The 20,441-nt window shown below is 38.7% G+C and overlaps 1 protein-coding gene across 1 annotated transcript in view; it reads right to left on the bottom strand.

Moving 5' to 3' along the window:
• LOC111150763 (hemicentin 1) overlaps positions 1–20,441 on the bottom strand; it is a 471,859-nt gene that overhangs the window by 349,382 nt on the left and 102,036 nt on the right. Inside the window, exon 2 of the mRNA XM_022508355.1 lies at positions 14,508–14,578. Coding sequence (XP_022364063.1) covers positions 14,508–14,578 — 71 coding nt within the window. The remainder of the gene's footprint in view (positions 1–14,507; positions 14,579–20,441) is intronic.

The raw sequence follows: 20,441 nt of genomic DNA, 5'->3' as shown, positions 1-20,441 counted from the left end.
AGAGTTCGTGCGAACTCCACTGGGGCATTTTATTACCTTCCTCTGCTTCTGTGACTGCGAGCAAGTAGCTTGTCAGAGGAAAAAAGGTTCTCCTTCTTCAAGATACCCACAGCATATTGTTCACTCTTCTACTGAAGCATTTGTTGAGTGTGTTAGAATTTATCTGTTTCCTCCCACTAGTTTTTTGTTCCTTGAGGAACTCAGGAAGTGTTCCTTTGTAGTTTGATTAATGAAGGGATAAATGAACAGTGAGGAAATGGGTGAATGAGATTGTGCAAAAGAAGCAATCTTGACACAATCTAGGCAAGCTTTCTGTGTTCAGCCTGAGTTTACTCAGGCCTAGCCTGTCTGCTTTCAAAGTAATATAATTCCAGAGCTAAGCCTCCTAAACGTACAAGTATATTCTTAGTGGCATCTAAAACTAACTCCCTCCAGCTCTCATATCTCTGCATCTCTGTCTCTTTGTCTCTCTCCCTCTGTCTCCCTCTCTCAATCCTGGCATGCTGTCAGCTTTAATATTTAACAAAAGAAAACAAACATGGTTATGGAACTGTATCTCCCAAAATCTCATAAACCTGCACACGTACACAAAAATGTAATGCAGGAAGGGCCTGACTTGGCTAACTTTGCGTTTTTCCTTGAGCTCTGAAATAGAACTTATCTGTATCAGTAGGCATATTCTTGCTCTGTATTTTTTTTTTAAGATTTTATTTATTTGACAGACAGAGATCACAAGTAGTCAGAGAGGCAGGCAGAGAGAGAAGAGGAAGCAGACTCCCTGCGGAGCAGAGAGCCTGATGTGGGGCTCGATCCCAGGACCCTGAGATCGTGACCTGAGCCGAAGGCAGAGGCTTTAACCCACTGAGCTACTCAGGTGCCCTCTTGTTCTGTATTTTGATATTCGTTTTATCTTAATAATTTGATTGATGGTTATGATTTACTAAGCTGCCAAAGACACTTCAGATAGAAAAAAATGGGTAGTGGAAAAACAGAAGCACGTGAACTTTTACAGTAAATGTCGCTCCTGGAATTAAAGAAAGAAAAAAAAAACTGTAACCTCAGAGTTGCAGTGATAATTGTGTAAAAACAAAAAATAAATTCCTGAAAAGCAAGATAAAATAAGAATGAAGAGAAATCTTATCAGTCAAGGGAGTAATAAAACAGAGATTATCACGCTGTCTTTTCTAAATACAAGACAATGTGGGAGTAGCACTGAAGTAAACTGAACCTTTAAACCCTGAGAGGAGCTGGAAAAAAAATGAGGTCCCTATCCAAATCCTAATGGGAAAATGCTCATCAAACAATGGGTCAGAGTACTAGGAGGGCTAATCTCAGAGCAGGCCCTTACCCTTACCCCATGCCTTATTATTTCTCTTCTAGTCAACTCATATCCCTTCTTTTAGTCTCATCATCCATTTTTACTGAACTATTGTTTATACCAGTCGTTTCTCAGATAAGCTTAACTCCAAGCAATGAACAAATGAAACATTTTTGGTAGGCTCATGCCTAAGTCCAAAATAAGTATTAGTGGCCTTGTAATACTTACCCTTATTCTAACATAACTATCACCTACTAAGCCTTGTTTCAAAGGCAGACTTCATTTTTCCTTCAGGTGAATACCCACTGCTTCGAATGTCTTACTTGTGTCCTTTGCCCTTTACCTATAAAATTTAGAAATGAAACTCGGTCTTGAGCTGAAACTTTATAACCTCATTTCTCTTTCTTAGAACATGGTTGTGTGATTTTATGACCAAGAAAACAGAAGGTACATGTGGAAACCATTACACTGCATTGAACCTAAGATAAAAATGCATCCAAGCAAGTATAAAATAAATCAGAATGACTGTAGAATCCTAATGCATTAGTGACATTTGGTCTTCATCACTTGTAGAAAATACAGCAGGGATATAGTGAGAGATAATCAGAGTATTTCATTTTTTTTTAAGATTTTATTTATTTATTTGAGAGAGAGAAAATGAGCAAGGGGGAGGGGCAGAGGGAGAAGGAGAAGCAGCTTCCCTGCTGGGGAGGGAGCCTGTCGCAGGGCTGGATCCCAGGACCCTGAGATCATGACCTGAGCCTAAGGCAGATGCTTAACCAGCTGAGCCACCCGGGCGCCCAATCAGAGCATTTCAGAGCCCAAACTTTAAATCTCTATAATCAAAATAAAAGATGTTACATTCCAGGGGCACCTGGGTAGCTCAGTGGGTTAAGCCTCTGCCTTTGGCTCAGGTCATGATTTCAGGGTCCTGGGATCGAGCCCCACATCGGGCTCTCCGTTTGGCAGGGAGCCCGCTTGCCCCTCTCTCTCTGCCTGCCTCTCTGCCTACTTGTGATCTCTATCTCTGTCAAATAAATAAAATCTTTAAAAAAAAAAGAAAGAAAAAGATGTTACATTCCAGGCAGCCCACCATGTTGCCCTTTACTAGTTTGGAAAAGGTGGAATCCAAATCAAGGCATCAAAAACAGTTGCCCTTGCTTTCAGATGTATTAAAGGGTAACAATTACAACCATTTCCAGGCTTTCAGGTTATCCTTTCTCGGTAGTAAGGATTTGACTCTTCTACAACTGATCTTTCAATTTGTTGGAACTTCTTTCATGTCTGATCTTAGGAGGAGATTAGTTCACCTCAATTTTAAAAATCATAAAGGATACACTATGTACCAGCCATTCAATATCTTGATTAATGAATCAGAACATGGATTATGCCTTCATACTACTTACAGAATTCCTTTTTTTTTTTTTTTTTATTTATTTTTTCGACAGAGAGAGATCACAAGTAGGCAGAGAGGCAGGCAGAGAGAGAGAGGGAGGAAGCAGGCTCCCCGCCAAGGAGAAAGCCCGATGTGGGGCTCGATCCCAGGACCCTGGGATCATGACCTGAGCCGAAGGCAGAGGCTTTAACCCTCTGAGGCACCCAGGGGCCCCTAGAATTCCTTCTTTTGTCCTTCAAGGATTCTGCACCTTTTCATTGTGACCTTTTCTTCTCCCATCAAATTAAGACACTGTCCAGGTCCCTGGCTGGGACTCCTGATCTCTCCCAACATATGGCTCCCTTGTTTGCCCAGAGAGAAGGAGCCAGAGGAGGGCAGGGTTGTGGGCCTAAGGAGGCCCTTGCAGCCACTCACCATCTGCTTGTTCAAGGATTAGGCAGGCTTTCTTTCTCCTTGTTTTCCTTGGGCCATGACCCTTCTCTGTCTTTCCTTAGTACTCCTCAGATTCAGCCTTCCCGCTAAAATCTCTGTCTTCCTTTCCACTCTAACACTCACATATGGATTTTATATACTCCCCAGCACATTTGGTATTATTTTTGTTATTGGGTAGTTGGAGCAGATTATAACGTTGTGATTGTGTAATGTGTGTTTTATTTTATGTGTTAAAAATGCATTTATACTACTTATGTACTTTTAGGTCTTGGGGGGGAAAAATAAAAAATAAATATATATATAAAATATGCATATTATATATATATTTATAAAATATATATATAAACACAATGCATTTTTACTAATAAAATCATTATAGTTTATGAACACTATAATTTACGGGGAACTTTGAGATAGATGAATTGTATGCATTGTTTCAGAGCTAGTAGTCATTAAACGAAACTAGTGAACCAAAAGCTAGATCATCTCACAGGAGGAGACTCATATATATGAAAAGTCTAGATAAATGAGGATTTTCAAAAATCAACATGAATACAGAAGGAGAGAGACCTGGTTTAAAGTTTATAGGAGGAAATATGACCGACTGAGCTGGTGACTGCACCTGAATTCAGTCACATGATATGATGGCCAAAGCCCAGTTATCAGCCTCCAACACCAAGAGGGGCTCTAGGACAAGGCTCCAGAGGAGGGCCCCCATGTATCATCTGGTGATGAAGACCAGTGCTATCGAATCCCTAACTGGGGTTAGTTCATTTCTAAGGTATTGATAGGTTTCTGGAAGGGATTCAGACATCTGATGGAATAAATGGAGGAGTAACAAAGTGAATACCAAAACCAAGACTCCACAATTCTCCCTGACACATTTTCAAGGCCTAAGAATAAAGACAGCTTCTTGACAACTGCTCTTGATCAATTTGGATTGAGAAGAAACTCTTAATTTCCTGTACATTCATTTTGCTCAATGTGAGGTTGATCATTTTCTCTAGGAGTCCTGGCTTTAGATCAAGAAACATTCTTCCATGGAAAACATTTTGACCTCCATCCTTACCATCACCTAAAAACTGTCAAAATCAGATGCAATTCTTACTGTGGGGAATAGAGTTATCCTTTGGTTGGGGAAGGAGCATGTATGGGGTGAACCCAGGCATCATGGGTCAGTGAATTCCTCTTCTTAAAGATATTTGGTCACATGTAACTGCAATGTTTACTCTGCAATGACCATGTGTTTACCCTTTGGAACAGTGACACACATGCACACTTTGAAAAGAAAATCGAGACTTTTATCACCATAATCCACACCCACCTCATTCTGTCTATAGTCTGCTTTGAAAAAAGTAATCCAATGGTCAGAACACTCTTCTACACTCTCTGTCCTTTGAAGTGCACACATAAAAGATTGTAAGAAATCATCTATATTTTTGCTTCTAGATAGCATATCAGGGTACATAGCTAGAAAAAAAAGCCAAGTATTTCTACTCAGGGCCCTCCCTTTTCTTTATTCTCTGAGGATTTAGGATTATTTGTCCCTCAGAGAATTCACATGGTCTAGCAGAAAACTCCAGCAGCAAACCAAAGTTCTAAAAGGGGTTTCATTCAAACTGCAAGATGTTTCAACTCTAACAAAAATAATCAAAACCTCACCTACAAATACAACTACAGTATGAACACTACCTTTCAGTACCTTAAAGGGCATCTCGTCCTCGTGTCTCTCCAAGGTGTTTGTGAGGTAATACTTAAATAAGCTTACCAGAGTAAGTAATGAGAACATATGTTGAGCAATAGAAATAAATTTTATTTATAATTAACTTTATCATTTGCTACTCAGTAAATTCAGGGGAGCCAATTACTCAAAGTGATTAGAGGCAGCAGTGAAAACCAAAACCTTCAAGGAATAAATTCATTTCATTGAGGATGAGACCAGGCCTAGACTTAAATCTGTCTTTAATTCTCTACACCCCCACTTTGAAATAAAATACAAAGACAAATTCTATAAATAAATATCAATTTGGTTAGTGTAATTAGGTTACTTAAATCAATATTTAGAAAATAGCAGAGTGATAAAGGACACTGGCTTTGGCATTAAAAACCTCTAGTTTTGACACCAGCTTTATTCCTTGCCAGTTTGATGATCTGATGAAGACTTATTACCAAAATCTCAATGCTTGAGTATCCTCATTTGTAAAAAGGAATATTAATATTTTTGTGGGTGTGAATTGAGAGAATGACTTTAAAATATGTGCACCATCACAAGGCACATACTCCACAATTGCTGGTCATTTATGGCAGGATTCTTTGGGTATTATTTCCCATTAAAAAACTTCGGGGTACTGCAGGTAGTAATAATAGCTAACATTCCTCAAGCCCTTACTTTAGGCAGGACACTGGTTCTACTATTCTTGAAGCTTTTACATGTATTCTGAGTTACATGCATTGGATGCCATATCTCACCTTTTTCCCTAAATTAAATACATGCCATTCCTCCTGTAAAATTGAATTTATATACTTCTATATATATGCATTTGTGAGAAAGAAAACTTAAATAGAAACAAAACTGCTGTCTTCAGTTGAATCAAGGCCAATACTAAAAACAAAAATTACATCTTTCATAGTTTTACAGTGTGTCTATATCTGCACTTACCTATAATCCCTTCCCTTTTCTTTTCTAGTCATTTTTTTTTTGCTTTTTCTTAATTTCTTTCTGTTATAATCAGTTTGGGTTTTAAAATTCATATAGATTTTCCTATAAATCTAGAAATAAAAAGTATACTTTTATGTAGTTAGATGATTTAGAATACTAGAAATTAGATAAAGTGTATACAAAATTATCATCATATATTGCTCTTCTAAAATCAGCACTATCCTGTCCTCCTCTTTTTAACCATTTTGGCCTGTCTGGCCATGGTTTCTCATACTTACCTTTGCAAGTATTAATCCTGACATCACCTGTTCCTACACTACAGCAAAACACTTTTTCCTCTTAACCTCAGCCTGCTGCAGTTTGCCTATTTATACTTCTGCTTCTATTAAAGAATTGCAATAATAATCTTCTTCCTATCTTGTTGGTATGTGATGATGCCATTCTACGTATTTTTACTCTCATTCCTGCTTTTTTTTTTTTTTTTTCAACTGGGAGCATGACGTTCCTTACTTTTATTTATTTATTTATTTTTTTCAACATAACAGTATTCCTTGTTTTTGCAGCACACCCAGTGCTCCATGCAATCCGTGCCCTCTCCAATACCCACCACCTGGTTCCCCCAACTTCCCACCCCCCACTGCTTCAAACCCCTCAGATTGTTTTTCAGAGTCCATAGTCTCTCATGGTTCACCTCCCCTTCCAATATCCCCCAACTCCCTTCTCTCTAACTCCCCTTGTCCTCCTTGTTATTTGTTATGCTCCACAAGTAAGTGAAACTATATGATAATTGACTCTCTCTGCTTGACTTCTTTCACTCAGCATAATCTCTTCCAGTCCCGTCCATGTTGCTACAAAAGTTGGGTATTCATCCTTTCTGATGGAGGCATAATACTCCATAGTGTACTTGGACCACATCTTCCTTATCCATTCGTCCGCTGAAGGGCATCTTGGTTCTTTCCACCGTTTGGCGACCGTGGCCATTGCTGCTATAAACACTGGGGTACAGATGGCCCTTCTTTTCACTACATCTGTATCTTTGGGGTAAATACCCAGTAGTGCAATTACAGGGTCATAGGGAAGTTCTATTTTTAATTTCTTGAGGAATCTCCACACTGTTCTCCAAAGTGGCTGCACCAACTTGCATTCCCACCAACAGTGTAAGAGGGTTCCCCTTTCTCCACATCCTCTCCAACACATGTTGTTTCCTGTCTTGCTAATTTTGGCCATTCTAACTGGTGTAAGGTTGTATCTCAATGTGGTTTCAATTTGAATCTCCCTGATGGCTAGTGAGGATGAACATTTTTTCATGTGTCTGATAGCCATTTGTATGTCTTCATTGGAGAAGTGTCTGTTCATATCTTCTTTTTTAAGGTCAATTTTACTAACAGACTTTGCAAAGGAAACATGAAGCTTTCCAGTTTTAGGTACCAACTATCTATATGAAAAAAAAAGTATTTTTTAACAATAATTCGATTATTGTAAAACTTCTTTTTCTTTACATTTCAAATGTTTGACTAATTGCTTTTTGTTCTTTAAAACAAAAACAAAAACAAAACCTATAGATAGGGGGTGCCTGGGTGGCACAGTTGGTGAAGCATCTGCCTTTGGCTCAGGTCATGTTTCCAGGTCCTGGAATCAAGCCGCAGGGTCAGTCAGGCTTCCTGCTCCACGGTGGTGGCGCGGAGCAGGGAGGGGGTTGTTTCTCCCTCTCTCTCTGCTCCCCCCCCATAAATAAATAAAATCTTTTTAAAAAGAAGATATAGATAAAAGGCTTAAAAGCATATCGCTGCTATACCATTTTCTAAAAATCAAAAAGGTTTAGAGTTTCCTATAAAGAATGTGACCTTAGATAGGACTTTGCACTGCATATTTACACGGATGCTAATTCCCAAAGCTCTGTGATTTGAATACCATTTGTTGACATTTGTCTTCCCTTCTTTTCCCCAGAGAGAAAGCTCAGATGCTTTTCAAGTTACTCCCTTGTATTCCAAATGAAAGATGACAAAGGAAAATGAAAATAATGTTATAAATTTAATGATTTAAGTTTAGTGATTTTTTTTTCTAATTTTTTCTTGGAAAATTTTAAATTGCTTTTCAAGTTACCTATACCTCTATTAAAAAAAATAGCCAAGCCTAGTGTAACATTAACAGCCAATTATTTAAATTACTTAAAACTAAATTTACTTTTCTTTTTTTCAAAACTATTACAAATGCAAAAAAATTAGTAAGTTTAAAAAAATTTTTACAAGCTAAGTTAAGGTTTTTTTTTTTTAATATTTTATTTATTTGACAGAGAGAAAGAGAGACAGTGGGAGAGGGGATACAAGCAGGGGGAGTGGGAGAGGGAGAAGCAGGCTTCCTGCCGAGCAGGGAGCCTGATGTGGGGCTCGATCCCAGGACCCTGGGACCATGACATGAGCGGAAGGCAGACACTTAACGACTGAACCACCCAGCAGCCCAAAGCTGAGTTAGTTTTAATAAGACAGCAATTCTTGTTGTTCAAGATACCAGTGATTTTCAGGGAGTCACTAAAAATGGTAGAAGGAGAACTGAAGAGGGGTCTGGAAATTATATACAAAACAAAATTTAGTATCTCGTGCTAAAATTTCATGAAATTTGTGGAGTTTAGCTTCTAGGCTGACTTATGAAATAAGAAAATATTCTCTAAGCAAACACTGATGAGAAAACAAAATATATTCTTCAGATTAGGGGTTAAGTGATGATGTAGCCTTGAGTCTTTTCATACCTGACCCTTACTTAATGAAAAATCTTGCCACTCATTTAAAATGTAACAATGCCTGTAACAATGCCCAATGTTGAATAAAGGGCAAAAGTAAATATTTGTTTTCTTCCCAAACTGGTTGTTCTACTTAAGCATCCTCTTGGATCCCAAGACAATGCAAAAATAAACCCCATAAGATATAGCCAGGCCAGAGAAAACCTCCAGAAAAATGTACATCAGCTTTCATTCCAGGAGGAAAGAAAAGAAAGATTAATTTTTTGAGCAGAGACATGATACAACCCTATGCAGTACTTGTGTCAGGCTCAATTCCAGAGGTGCTGCACCAGGGCTCTAGGGAGGGAATCAATGGAGTATGAGCCAGGAATCCTGATCCTTCACCCTGGAGACAAATGGAGCACAGAGGATAAGCACACTCCTTGAAGATCCTTCAGAACAAAAGAAAGGGAGAGGCAGGAAGTCAGGAAGTGCCAGTGCCAGGCCTCATTGAGAATGTAGGGATTTTCATTCTAGTCAGATATTAAAGAATAGAGCTCAGCTGCACTTCTGCATAGGAAAAAAAAATGAATACAGTAAATCCTTTCTTAATATTCTATCAGCTAAAAATCTCCATTCCTTGGCCCTTCTGAATCTCTATGTAATGAAAACTGATAACTGGGTTTTTAAGTCATTCTTTGTACTGTCAAGTAAGTTTAAATTATATTTGTTTTTATTATATTTATATAATATTAATTGTGTAATTATAATATTGATAACATATTATATATATAATATATATACAGGACAGGGGTCAAGGAGTATAAAGGAACATATACAATATATATTATATATATTCTACATAATACACAATGATATATAATTAATATATATAAATATAATAATATAATATTATATATAGTTTTTACTGTTAAATATGTATTTTTAAAAGAGGCTAGCTTCATATAACATCCACTTATTCCACATCTATTTAAGTCTACTCTAGTGCATATACCAGTTACCCCACGGGTGGATCAAGAAGCCCAATGAGAGCTACAAGGCTCTTACTCGCAGGAGTTCATAGCAGAATAAAGCAACATAAAAATTTTAGCAACCAGGACAGTATAATTTCTAATTCCCATAATTCATGTACAGGATGGAAATTTTTATGGAAAGATTTTTTTCAGGGGCACCTGGGTGGCTCAGTGGGTTAAGCCTCTGCCTTCAGTTCTGGTCATGATCCCAGGGTCCTGGGATCCAGCCCCACATCAGGCTCTGCTCAGCAGGGAGCCTGCTTCCTTCTCTCTCTGCCTGCCTCTCTGCCTATTTGTGATCTCTCTCTGTCAGATAAGTAAATAAAATCTTTAAAAAAAAAAATAAAAAAGAAAGATTTTTTTCAGAGGATCTGGACACCTAAAGTGGCAAAGAATTTGCTATATTGAGTGATAGAAAAGTAAATTCTAAGTATCAAGAAAAGACTGAAAAAGAATGACATGGTATAAGAGAAAGGAAATGGGGGATTATTAGTGGAAAAAATAATCAGAATAAATTTAGTAAAAGAGAAAAAGAGCCAAGGGATAACTATGGAAATCTATTGAGATTTCTCATGAAATATAGTTTATTTTAGTGTATAATTTAAAAATTATAGAGAGAGGCACAATAAAAGAATCATGACTGAATACATATTTGTAATGCCAAGCTTTGACTTATTCACCCTTTCCCCCAATTATGCTCATATCATGCACAGTTACATACACAGTTACAAATCAAGTCATTCACCCAATAGTGAAACCAAAGTATTAAACTTCAATTCTTCAACTTCAAAGTATTAAATTTCAACTCTTCAACTTGGACTCTGTTGGTATATTCAATCTTTCTTTATTTATCAAAGAGTAAGCATGTTCTATATGCCATGCATTTTACTAGGGTAATGATGACTAAATCAGACATGGTTCTTCAATGTGAAATCCCAACTACTTTGTAATGGAGAGAGGTAGCAATATATGACCTAGCCTGGAGGACAGGGAAGGATCTCTGAGTAAGTGGTACTCAAGATTAGACTTGGAATACAGGATTTCAAATTGGGTTAAGGGAACATGGAACTGAAGGCAGGATGTAGGACAGGAACTTCCCATCCAAAGAGAAGAGCATGTGCAAAAATGCCACTGGGAGATGGGTGAGGATACACACAAGGGGAGGCTCTGTGGAAACCCCCTAGGACAGAGCCCAAGCCCAGAGCAAAGAGTGGCTCTATAGAAGACTGAAACAGAGGCAGATCTCAGGTCACTCAAAATCCTGGGAAGAATTTGATGAGGTGGGGATGACAGCAGAGAATATTAGGGGGAAATATGCATAGATGTATTTCGAGATCATTTCAGAGATGTATTTTGAGATCATTTTGTTTACAGAATAGAGAATAGCCTGGAAAATAAAAGCAAGAATAAATGCAGGAAAATCACTTAGAAGCTTTTTTTTATTTGTTCAGACTGAAGATACAGTAATTGGGACTAGGGCAGTACCAACAGAAATAGAAATCAATTGATATAGAAAACATTTAGAAAGTTAAAAACCAAGACTGGAGGGTTTAGATGTTGGGAGAAAGGGGAGGGGTATATTAAGGATGATTCAGACTTTTTGGTAATATAACCAGATTATTGTAGGCATCATTCACAAAGATGACAGAGGACAAAGAGCAAGGATTCAGGATCAAGTATGGAGCAATGGAAAGGGCCCATTTGTGAGTTTCATCGTAGAGGACCATTGGGACATCCAGAGACTGACATAAGGTAAGGGTCTGTATCTTAGAGGAAAACTCTAGGCTAAAAATATTTATGTGGGTATGGGTGATTTTGCTTAAAGGGAGGATATAAAAAATATTTAGATGGTTAAAAACCAAGACTTCATGGTTTGGATATTGGGGGGAAAGGGAGGGGTATATTAAGGATGATTCAGATTTTCTAGTAGCATAACCAAAATATTGTAGGCATCATTCACAAAGATAACAAATAGAGGTCAAAGAGCAAGGATTTAGGACCAAGGGTGGAGCAATGGAAAGGTCATGTGGAGAGAAATGAGCTGCCTAGGAAGCTGAGGAAAAGTAGAAAGAAAAATGAGAGTGTAGGAAAGGGTGTATTTGTCAAAGACAACAAAGATGCCCTTCTAATATGATGATGACTGAAATGTTTCCACTGCATTAACAAGACAGAGATCACATGTCACCAGCTACAACCACTTGATGGTGTGGGGCTATGGGGACTAGAGTGGTATAGACAGAGGAGCAAATGGGGGAGACAGGTGTGAGGAAATGAGGGTGGTGAATACAGACAACTTTCTTGACATTGAAGGAACTAAGAAGGGTAAAAGTTATTTATAAGAGGATTTGAGAAAAATAGAGATTTATTATTGTTTATTTTGTTTTGCTTTTTATGGTTTGGTTCGTTGGGATTGGTTTGGTTTCTAGAGGGACAAGGACATATTTAAGAATAAATGGGGGGGCACCTGGGTGGCTCAGAGGGTTAAAGCCTCTGCCTTCGGCTCAGGTCATGATCCCAGGGTCATGGGATCGAGCCCCATGTCAGGCTCTCTGCTCAGCAGGGAGCCTGCTCCCCGCCCCCCCCCCCCCCCCCGCCACCTGCCTCTCTGCCTGCTTGTGATCTCTGTCAAATAAACAAATAAAATCTTGGGGGGTGCCTGGGTGGCTCAGTGGGTTAAAGCCTCTGCCTTTGGCTCAGGTCATGATCTCAGGGTCCTGGGATCAAGCCCCACATCGGGCTCTCTGCTCAGCAGGGAGCCTGCTTCTTCCTCTCTCTCTGCCTGCCTCTCTGCCTGCTTGTGATCTCTGTCTGTCAAATAAATAAATAAAAATCTTTTAAAAAAAATAAATAAACAAATAAAATCTTAAAAAAAAAAAAAAGAATAAATGGGAACTTTTAAGCAGCTGAGAGAAATAGCTTGAGAGAGCTAGGATCCTGAGAAAGCCAAAGAGTTGAGATCAAGTAAAGAATGAGAACAGAATGGGTACTGGATGTCAGTGGACTTGAGGTATGAGGAAGAGAGGGCTGCCATTTTTATGTACCTGTATTTGAAACAGTAAGTGCGGTCACTTGCTCAGAGTAGATAACTCACTGAAGTAGCCAGTCGTAAAAGGGTAAGGGGATGAAAGTTTAAAAATAGTAGACAAGGGGGCACCTGGGTGGCTCAGTGGGTTAAGCCTCTGCCTTCGGCTCAGGTCATGATCTCAGGGTCCTGGGATCGAGCCCCGCATGGGGCTCTCTGCTCAGCAGGGAGCCTGCTTCCCCGCTCTCTCTCTGCCTGCCTCTCTGCCTACTTGTGACCTCTCTCTCTCTCTCTCTCTCTGTCAAATAAATAAATAAAATATTAAAAAAAAAATAGTAGACAAGGTCTGTAATTGTCACTGGGAGAAACAGGAGATTTATTTTTCTTAAAGATTTTATTTATTTATTTTGACAGAGAGAGAGAGCATAAACAGGGGGAAGGGCACAGGCAGAGGGAGAAGCAGTCTCCCCGCTGAGAAAGGAGTCCAATTTCCTGGGATCATAACCTGAGCTGAAGGCAGAGCCTTAACCTACTGAGCCACCCAGGTGTCCTAAAATGGGAGATTAATTGGCCAATAAATACAGTAAGATCAAGGGAGTATTGAGAGTCCAGTGGAGATAGATGGGTTTGTATTTATAGTGGAATCAACAACCTGCCCTGTTGTTAGACTTCAACCGCACTTGACCACTGGTGGACAGGCATGAATAATGCAGACCACTGGGGTCAGAGGGGAACAAGGTTTGCCTTTTGAACAGAAAAGCAATGGACAAGAAAGAAAAAAGTGTGTTTTTGAAATGATAGGACTCTGAGCTAGATTGGGGGAAAGTAAAAAAAAAAAAAAAAAAGAAAGAAAAGGAAAAGTCTCCTGATGGCCTGGGAGACAGGACGACAGGAAAGGGGTCAATGAGGGTAAAGAAACAGTTGTAAACAATTGTGCCAACAAGCGTGGTGCACAGTTGGTTGCTGTTGCTCTAATGCTTGAATTAGAGTGATTTGAGAGGTAGAATGGATTAGTGATGATAAGATCCAGAAGGTGCATGGAAGACTGAGATGAAGTAAAGAACAGGTTATTGAGGATGACTAGCAGGTCAAGGGACTGAGGGGAGAAGGTTCTAACAGGTCTTTCCCATAAATGCTGAAGTCCCTGGAATAGTGGCAGCCCTGAACGGGAAACGTAGCCAAAGAACCAGGTACCAGAAGCTTAGAGGAATGATGGGGAGTGGTCAGAATGTCTGGAAATGACTGCAGCAGATACCATCCATGGAGGATAGCATAGTGAAGCAGCCTCAAAGAGCAAGTTTTTGTTGTTGTGGTTTTAATGAACGGATTTAGCAACAATGATCTCAGAGCAGCACTAAGGAGAAGGTACAGACTAACCCTATCCCCAAGTCCTGTTTTCAGAATAACAGTTAAACCAGTGTTATTCTTCTTTTCTCATAACCGAATTATACTTAGGGTCAAAAATTTTATAGAGTTGATTTATAGCACAGAATATAAAAATTATTTTAATTACACCATTTCCGTTAAGGGGAAAGAATTAACTGTTCCTTATGATTCTCAGTGAAGGGACTCCCTGAGAGCAGGATTCAGTAAACTCCTGTAGAGGGTCATATAGGAAATATCTTGGGCTAAGAGGGCCAAATAGTCTGCCAAAACTTCTTTTATCTGCTACTGTTGCATGACAACAGCTGTGGGTGATTCATCGATGAAGGTGAACCCAATCTGTCCTACCCCCACATCTACTGTTCAATTTATTCTGCACGCAAGAGAGGCGGTAGTAAGAAAGTGAGAAGTGAGAAAAAGAAGTGGTATTGGAATTTAGAAGTCAACAATGACTTCTATCGGATTTAAAAATAAGGGAAATCAGATAAAAGTTCATGCTTTTCCCTTCCCCTAAAACAAACTGAAAAAACTGAAAGCAAGCACTTACCTGAACATACAGTTCTCTGAGTTCATATTGAAATTTCTTGGGATCTGTGGTAATTGTCACTGGGCCAATTTCTATGAAGATAAAAATAACACCAGTGAATAAATGGTAATCAACAGCATTAAAGACTTTATTGTGTTTGCACGTCTTTCATTCTGCACACTATATGGTTATTTATGAATAAGAAACGTATAGCCAGCAAAACAACAGACTGTTTCTCAGCTTATAGCTAGCTACCAAAGAATAACTTAGAATTTGCTGGAAATCATGCTTATGTAGAGTAAATTTTTAGCCTTAAGAAATTCAGAGGGGCAGTCAAAAATGTCATAAGACAAAGAGTCAGGAGACCCCAGGTTCAGTCCCTCTGTACTCTCGCTGGTTAGTGAATATTTATTGAATACCTATTTTGTTGCTGGACTCTAAATTAATCAGTTACCCAGCCTATAATTCTGTTTTCTCCACTAAATTTGTTTGCAACTTTTCTGTAAGTACAAATTAGTTGAAAATAAAAAGTTTAACATTAAACAACATAAAAACAAATGAACATCAATGCCACAGGGTTTTTTTATTCTGTTTTATTTCATTTTTATTAACATATAATGTACTATTTGTTTCAGGGGTACAGGTTTGTGAATCATCAGTCTTACACAGTTCACAGCACTCACCATAGCACATACCCTCCCCAATGTCCGTCCCCCAGCCACCCTATCCCTCCCCTACCATCCCCCAGCAACCCTCAGTTTCTTTCTTGAGATTAAGAGTCTCTTATGGTTTGTCTCTCTCCCCAGTCCCATCTTGTTTCATTTTTCCCTCCCTTCCCCCATCCCCGCCCTGCCTCTCAAATTCCTCATATCAGAGAGATCATATGATAGTTGTCTTTCTCTAATAGACTTATTTTGCTTAGCATAATATCCTCTAGTTCCATCCACCTCATTGCAAAGGAATGCCACAGGGTTTTTAAGAACTTGCAGAGGCACTGAAATGAGGACATCAAAAGTTGAGGATATAGTCCCTACCACATCCTTTCCCCGGGGCTGGGGGGGGGGGTTGTCCATCACTATCACCATTCTCCTGAGCTGACTTTGACCAACATAATTACTTTTGTGGTTGCTGCCACCCTCACCTCAGGACTAAAGTCAGGGGAAGAGAAAAAGCCCAGATACCAGGGTGGGTTAAGTTGACAATATTTTTTTCATAGGATACAGTATGTCTATGGTTAACATTTTAATCCACAAAGATCATTTTCTCAAAAATAGACAAGTGGAAAGTGGCCTTTACAGGTATCAAGTACTTCCTTAAGAAACATTCATCTAGGGCGCCTGGGTGGCTCAGTTGGTTGAGCAACTGCCTTCGGCTCAGGTCATGATCCCGGACTTCCAGGATCGAGTCCCGCATCGGGCTCCCAGCTCCTTGGGGAGTCTGCTTCTCCCTCTGACCTTCTCCTCTCTCATGCTCTCTCTCACTCATTCTCTCTCAAATACATAAATTAAAAAAAAAAATTAAAAAAAATTTAAAAAAAAGAAACATTCATCTATATATAAGGAATATAGTATTAAAATTCATCAGAGTATCACATGCACAGACATATCACCTTAAATTCCCAGGTGAATGAAAATCTATTTTATCTAATGAAGATACAGGCTGTATTCAAAATGACAAAAAGCAACTTCAGTACAAAATTATAAAAATATTTAACACTGACTTTTTATAACACATTTTTCTAGCTTCAAAGGCACACTGCTAGACAAACGCCTTTATGACTTCAAAGGATAATAACTAATCAGTCAGGCCTTCTATAATGTGCTAAATATAATACAAAAACAGACTGTAGGATTTTAGAATGAGGTAAATTGGAAAGGAAGCCCAATTTGTCTGCCATAACCCCTGTAATTTTTCTTAGAAATCACATGAAAACTATGCCTGCATCCTTCATCACAGATTAGACTAGACACCTTGCAGTATGCAAAAGGAATGGAGAAGCAACTGGAGAAACTGGGTGAAAATGCAAGCATCTGCATTCCATACCAAGCAGAACAGTTATTAGTTATGTGAAAATCTTGTCCCAAGTATATGGAAAATCAGAGAAGCCTACTCCCTCAAGACTAAACAAAGGCATACTTTGCAAAGGAATGCAAAATAGCAAAGAATATGCCAGACAGTTACACCCTGACATATAAATTGTCATCAGCATTGTCAAGCCAAACTTCTATGTTCCTACATGGCAGAATACTGAAATAATTCTGGAATTCAAAGCTCAAGACTTAGGAAGAAATACAAAGAGTACCAGAGGAAAGCAATGACATAAGACTAAAGAGGTCACACATACAAGAAAATTCCCTACAATAAGAATTTAAAAATTAGCCCTGGATATATGCCTGTTCTTTAAGAGTGGAGATCAAGGACTGCTATTAAAATAAGAGGACTGATGAGCCTTCGTTTATATCCATAGACTCAAATACCCATTTGTTTTCAACAAAGATAGGAAATCCCTCCTGCAGTTCATTAATAAGCATTTTTGCAAACTACACTGAACACTGGAGATAAATCTCTTATCAGTTATGAGAGATACTCAAAGAGAGGTGAGGGCTTGCCGAACTGCCGTATCCCTCCAACTGTAAGCATCCTTTCCAATTCTTTCGAATTGAATGATAATGACTGTTTGGCAAAATCAGCCTCCTCCCTTCCATTCCAGTCTTTCTCTTCGCTTTATACAGACCTGTGCCAGTTGTGTTATGAGCAATGTCCTCTTCTCTTCCTTTTTGCTCATGTTGGTTTCACCCCCTGCCAAGCCTCTGAGGACATCCAGCAGGTACAACTTTGTCCTCTCTTCCTGCCTGAACATGGTCCTCTACTGCTCACAGAATTAAGTGGGAACTCTACAAGGCATTCCAAGTCTCTCTTCTATTAATCCAATTTTCTAACTTTCTCAACATCCCTTAGCATGAGGCTACTGTGCTGCCTCCTTACTCCCCATGGCCGTCCCCACTGTCTTTCATTTGCCCATATGCCACTCATTCTAAAAAGCCTGATTTAAGTCCTACTCCTTGAACGTTTTGACTTTTCTCCAACTTGCTTTAATGTTGCTTTGAATTTGTACAATAAAGACATGGGGAAAATAAAGGTGCATAGCATTTAATCTATGAGTGAGATCATCTCCACTTTATTCAGTTAACTTTATCTTATTGCTTACAAACAAAACCCACCAAAAAAATCAACCAATCAATTAACCATCCCTCTCCAAACAGAAGTACTGAGCTATAAGGACATTAAAGATCATTTGGTTCAATCTTTTATCTACAGACAATAAAACTTGAGGTCCAGGGAAGATGAACTTGAAAACTTTGGTGGTAGGAAAAAAAAAAAAAAAGCTAAGATATCTGAAAACGTTTTCTACACAGAGTAACATGTGCAGCTGTTCTTTTTTCCAAGATCTCCATTCTGTTGATGATTGTTACTACCAACTTTCTCCTCGACCACAGGCAAGATAGGCCATGTTTAAATGCCTAATCTGACGCACACAATATTCAGAATTCTTTATTATTGAATGCCTGGAAATTATCTTTAATAGACCAAAGAATAATGAAGAAAAAAAAAAAAGAATAAAGGTTAAAGGTTAAACCCAGGCCTTCAGATCTTTTATTATTTGCTCTTTTCATTACATCATGGAACCTCCATGCTATAGCTAACATCCATGTGACATGATCAATATGACACCAGTTAGCCAACCAAGAAGGTTTTCAGTCTTCCCTATTATCCAAATGTTTTGTTCTTCACTTCAACCAAGTTATTAATACATAATCAATAGATACCATTTTCTACATATAGCTTATCTTAAAAAAGAAACAAACAAACACAGCATCTAAGTGACTCAGTTAGTTGAACACTGGACTCTTGGTTTCAGCTCAGGTCATGATCTCAGGGTCCTGATACCGAGTCTTACATCAGGCTTCATGCTCAGCAGCTCAGCACAGAGTCCACTTGAAATTCTCTCTCCCTCTCCCTCTGCCTCTGCCCCCCGCCCCCGCTCACACATGTACTCTCTCTCTATCAATAAATAAACAAATAAAATCTAAGGAAAAAGAAATATTAGGGCAACATGTATTATTGCAAATATAAGAAATATGTCATGCTTCAGAAGACCATTTTTGATTACAAAAAAAAGTGTCCAAAACCCTAAGGCAGTCTCCTCCTCATTTTGTTATTTCTCGTTTCCTAGAGACTTATCAGATGGGTTGGATTTATTTCCAGCATCTCAGCCATTGTTCTCTTAATCTCAGTTGTTGGATTGTATTTGAGAAAATAATGGAAAGAAGTTCACAAGGTAATATTTTCTTTCACTGCTTCACTTGGCAAGATCGATATCCAGTTTCTTACTTCCTTTTTCCTTTCCACTAACAGATTTCTGCTCCTTACAGTTTTTCTTTACTCAAAGTGCTTCTTGATAATATGAGGAAAAGAAACTGCTACTTGCTAGGGTTTAAACAGTACCCATGCATGATTTGATAACGGTGTTCCCAATTTCTTTGGTTTTAAAAAATATATAGTTCTGGGGCACCTGGGTGGCTCAGCGGGTTGAAGCCTCTGCCTTCGGCTCAGGTCATGGTCCCAGGGTGTTGGGATGGAGTCCCGCATCGGGCTCTCTGCTCAGCAGGGAGCCTGCTTCCTCCTCTCTCTCTGCCTGCCTCTCCGCCTATTTCTGATCTCTGTCTTCCAAATAAATAAATAAAAAATTCTAAAAAAAAAATATATATATATATATAGTTCTTTGCTTTATATTTACAGTTACACGTAAATATGTGGAAAGTTAAAATGAGGACCCCTAGCTGCATTATAAACTAAGCAATATTTTTAGAGCATTATAGAAGAATCAAAAATATATATAAGTCACAGAGCTTGTCACAATGGGAATTGTTGAAAACTACAGCAAGCTATGAAACATCAGAAAGTCTATTTAACGCCTGAAAAGAGCCAAGTAATACAGAAAGGGAGAGCAAACTTTCTCAGTGTCCAGTGAGAATAGAGACCCCTGAACTCTAGGGAAATACACAGTGAAGGTATCAAGGAGATGAGGAAGGATCTGGGAACAAAGAAAACATCAGATTAACAGAGGCTGGCATTAGAGCAGAGAAATTCCAGGCACTGGGACATGGGCTGTTCAGAATCCCTCCCATGAACTGTATCTCAACATGTTCCATGCTCTAAAAATTCTACTGTCAATTCAACACAAGTCAAGTATAATGTCTTCTATGTGCAAAGTTATTAATAAACAGACCTATTCAAAGCATTAAAGTTGTCTAAATGAAAATTATTTTGTTTCGTGCTTTGGAATGCTACAGAAAAGCAGATTAGTAACTATATTCACTCTCACTTTTCACTTTAATCCACAATCCACTCTTCCCAGATTTCCCTATCCTCATTCAGTTATAATGTTGCTGTCCAGCACCATTTTAAAATGATCTGCATCTAATCCATGAAAACAAAACTGTTTCCCGACTTTGAACTAAGCTAATGCCAAAGTAAATTTCAGGACTCGTTAAATTGAGTACATTGCTACTCACGCGAGAATAGGTAATTTTGAAGACCATTTAAATGCCCTTAATGATTGTTCTGACATGAAGTGATGTATTTGGTGTGTTTTATAAAATCTGAGCCACTGGTGAATTCATGCCTGTTATCTCATATTGATTACATAGCATTCCGTTCCACTATCCAAAGAGATTATTCATTTAACAATGACTTGTATGATAACCTTAAATACATGTACTTAGCAAAACTGCAGCCAATATTTGTAAAATGCAAGGGTCATTTCACTTGGCCTGCTGCTGAACAGGATACAGAAAAAATCGTGAACATGAATTCAGCAATGTTACACAACTGTTCAGAACAGGAAGCAAAGAAGAATGCCCTAGTAATCGACACAGGACTCTGAGGTGTATT

Source organism: Enhydra lutris, unplaced genomic scaffold, assembly GCF_002288905.1.
Source record: "Enhydra lutris kenyoni isolate GAN:26980312 unplaced genomic scaffold, ASM228890v2 scaffoldscaffold24, whole genome shotgun sequence".
In the NCBI taxonomy this organism is placed as follows: Eukaryota; Metazoa; Chordata; class Mammalia; order Carnivora; family Mustelidae; genus Enhydra; species Enhydra lutris.
Note: the sequence above shows the minus strand (reverse complement) of the source record. Positions and strands in the feature narration are given on the sequence as shown.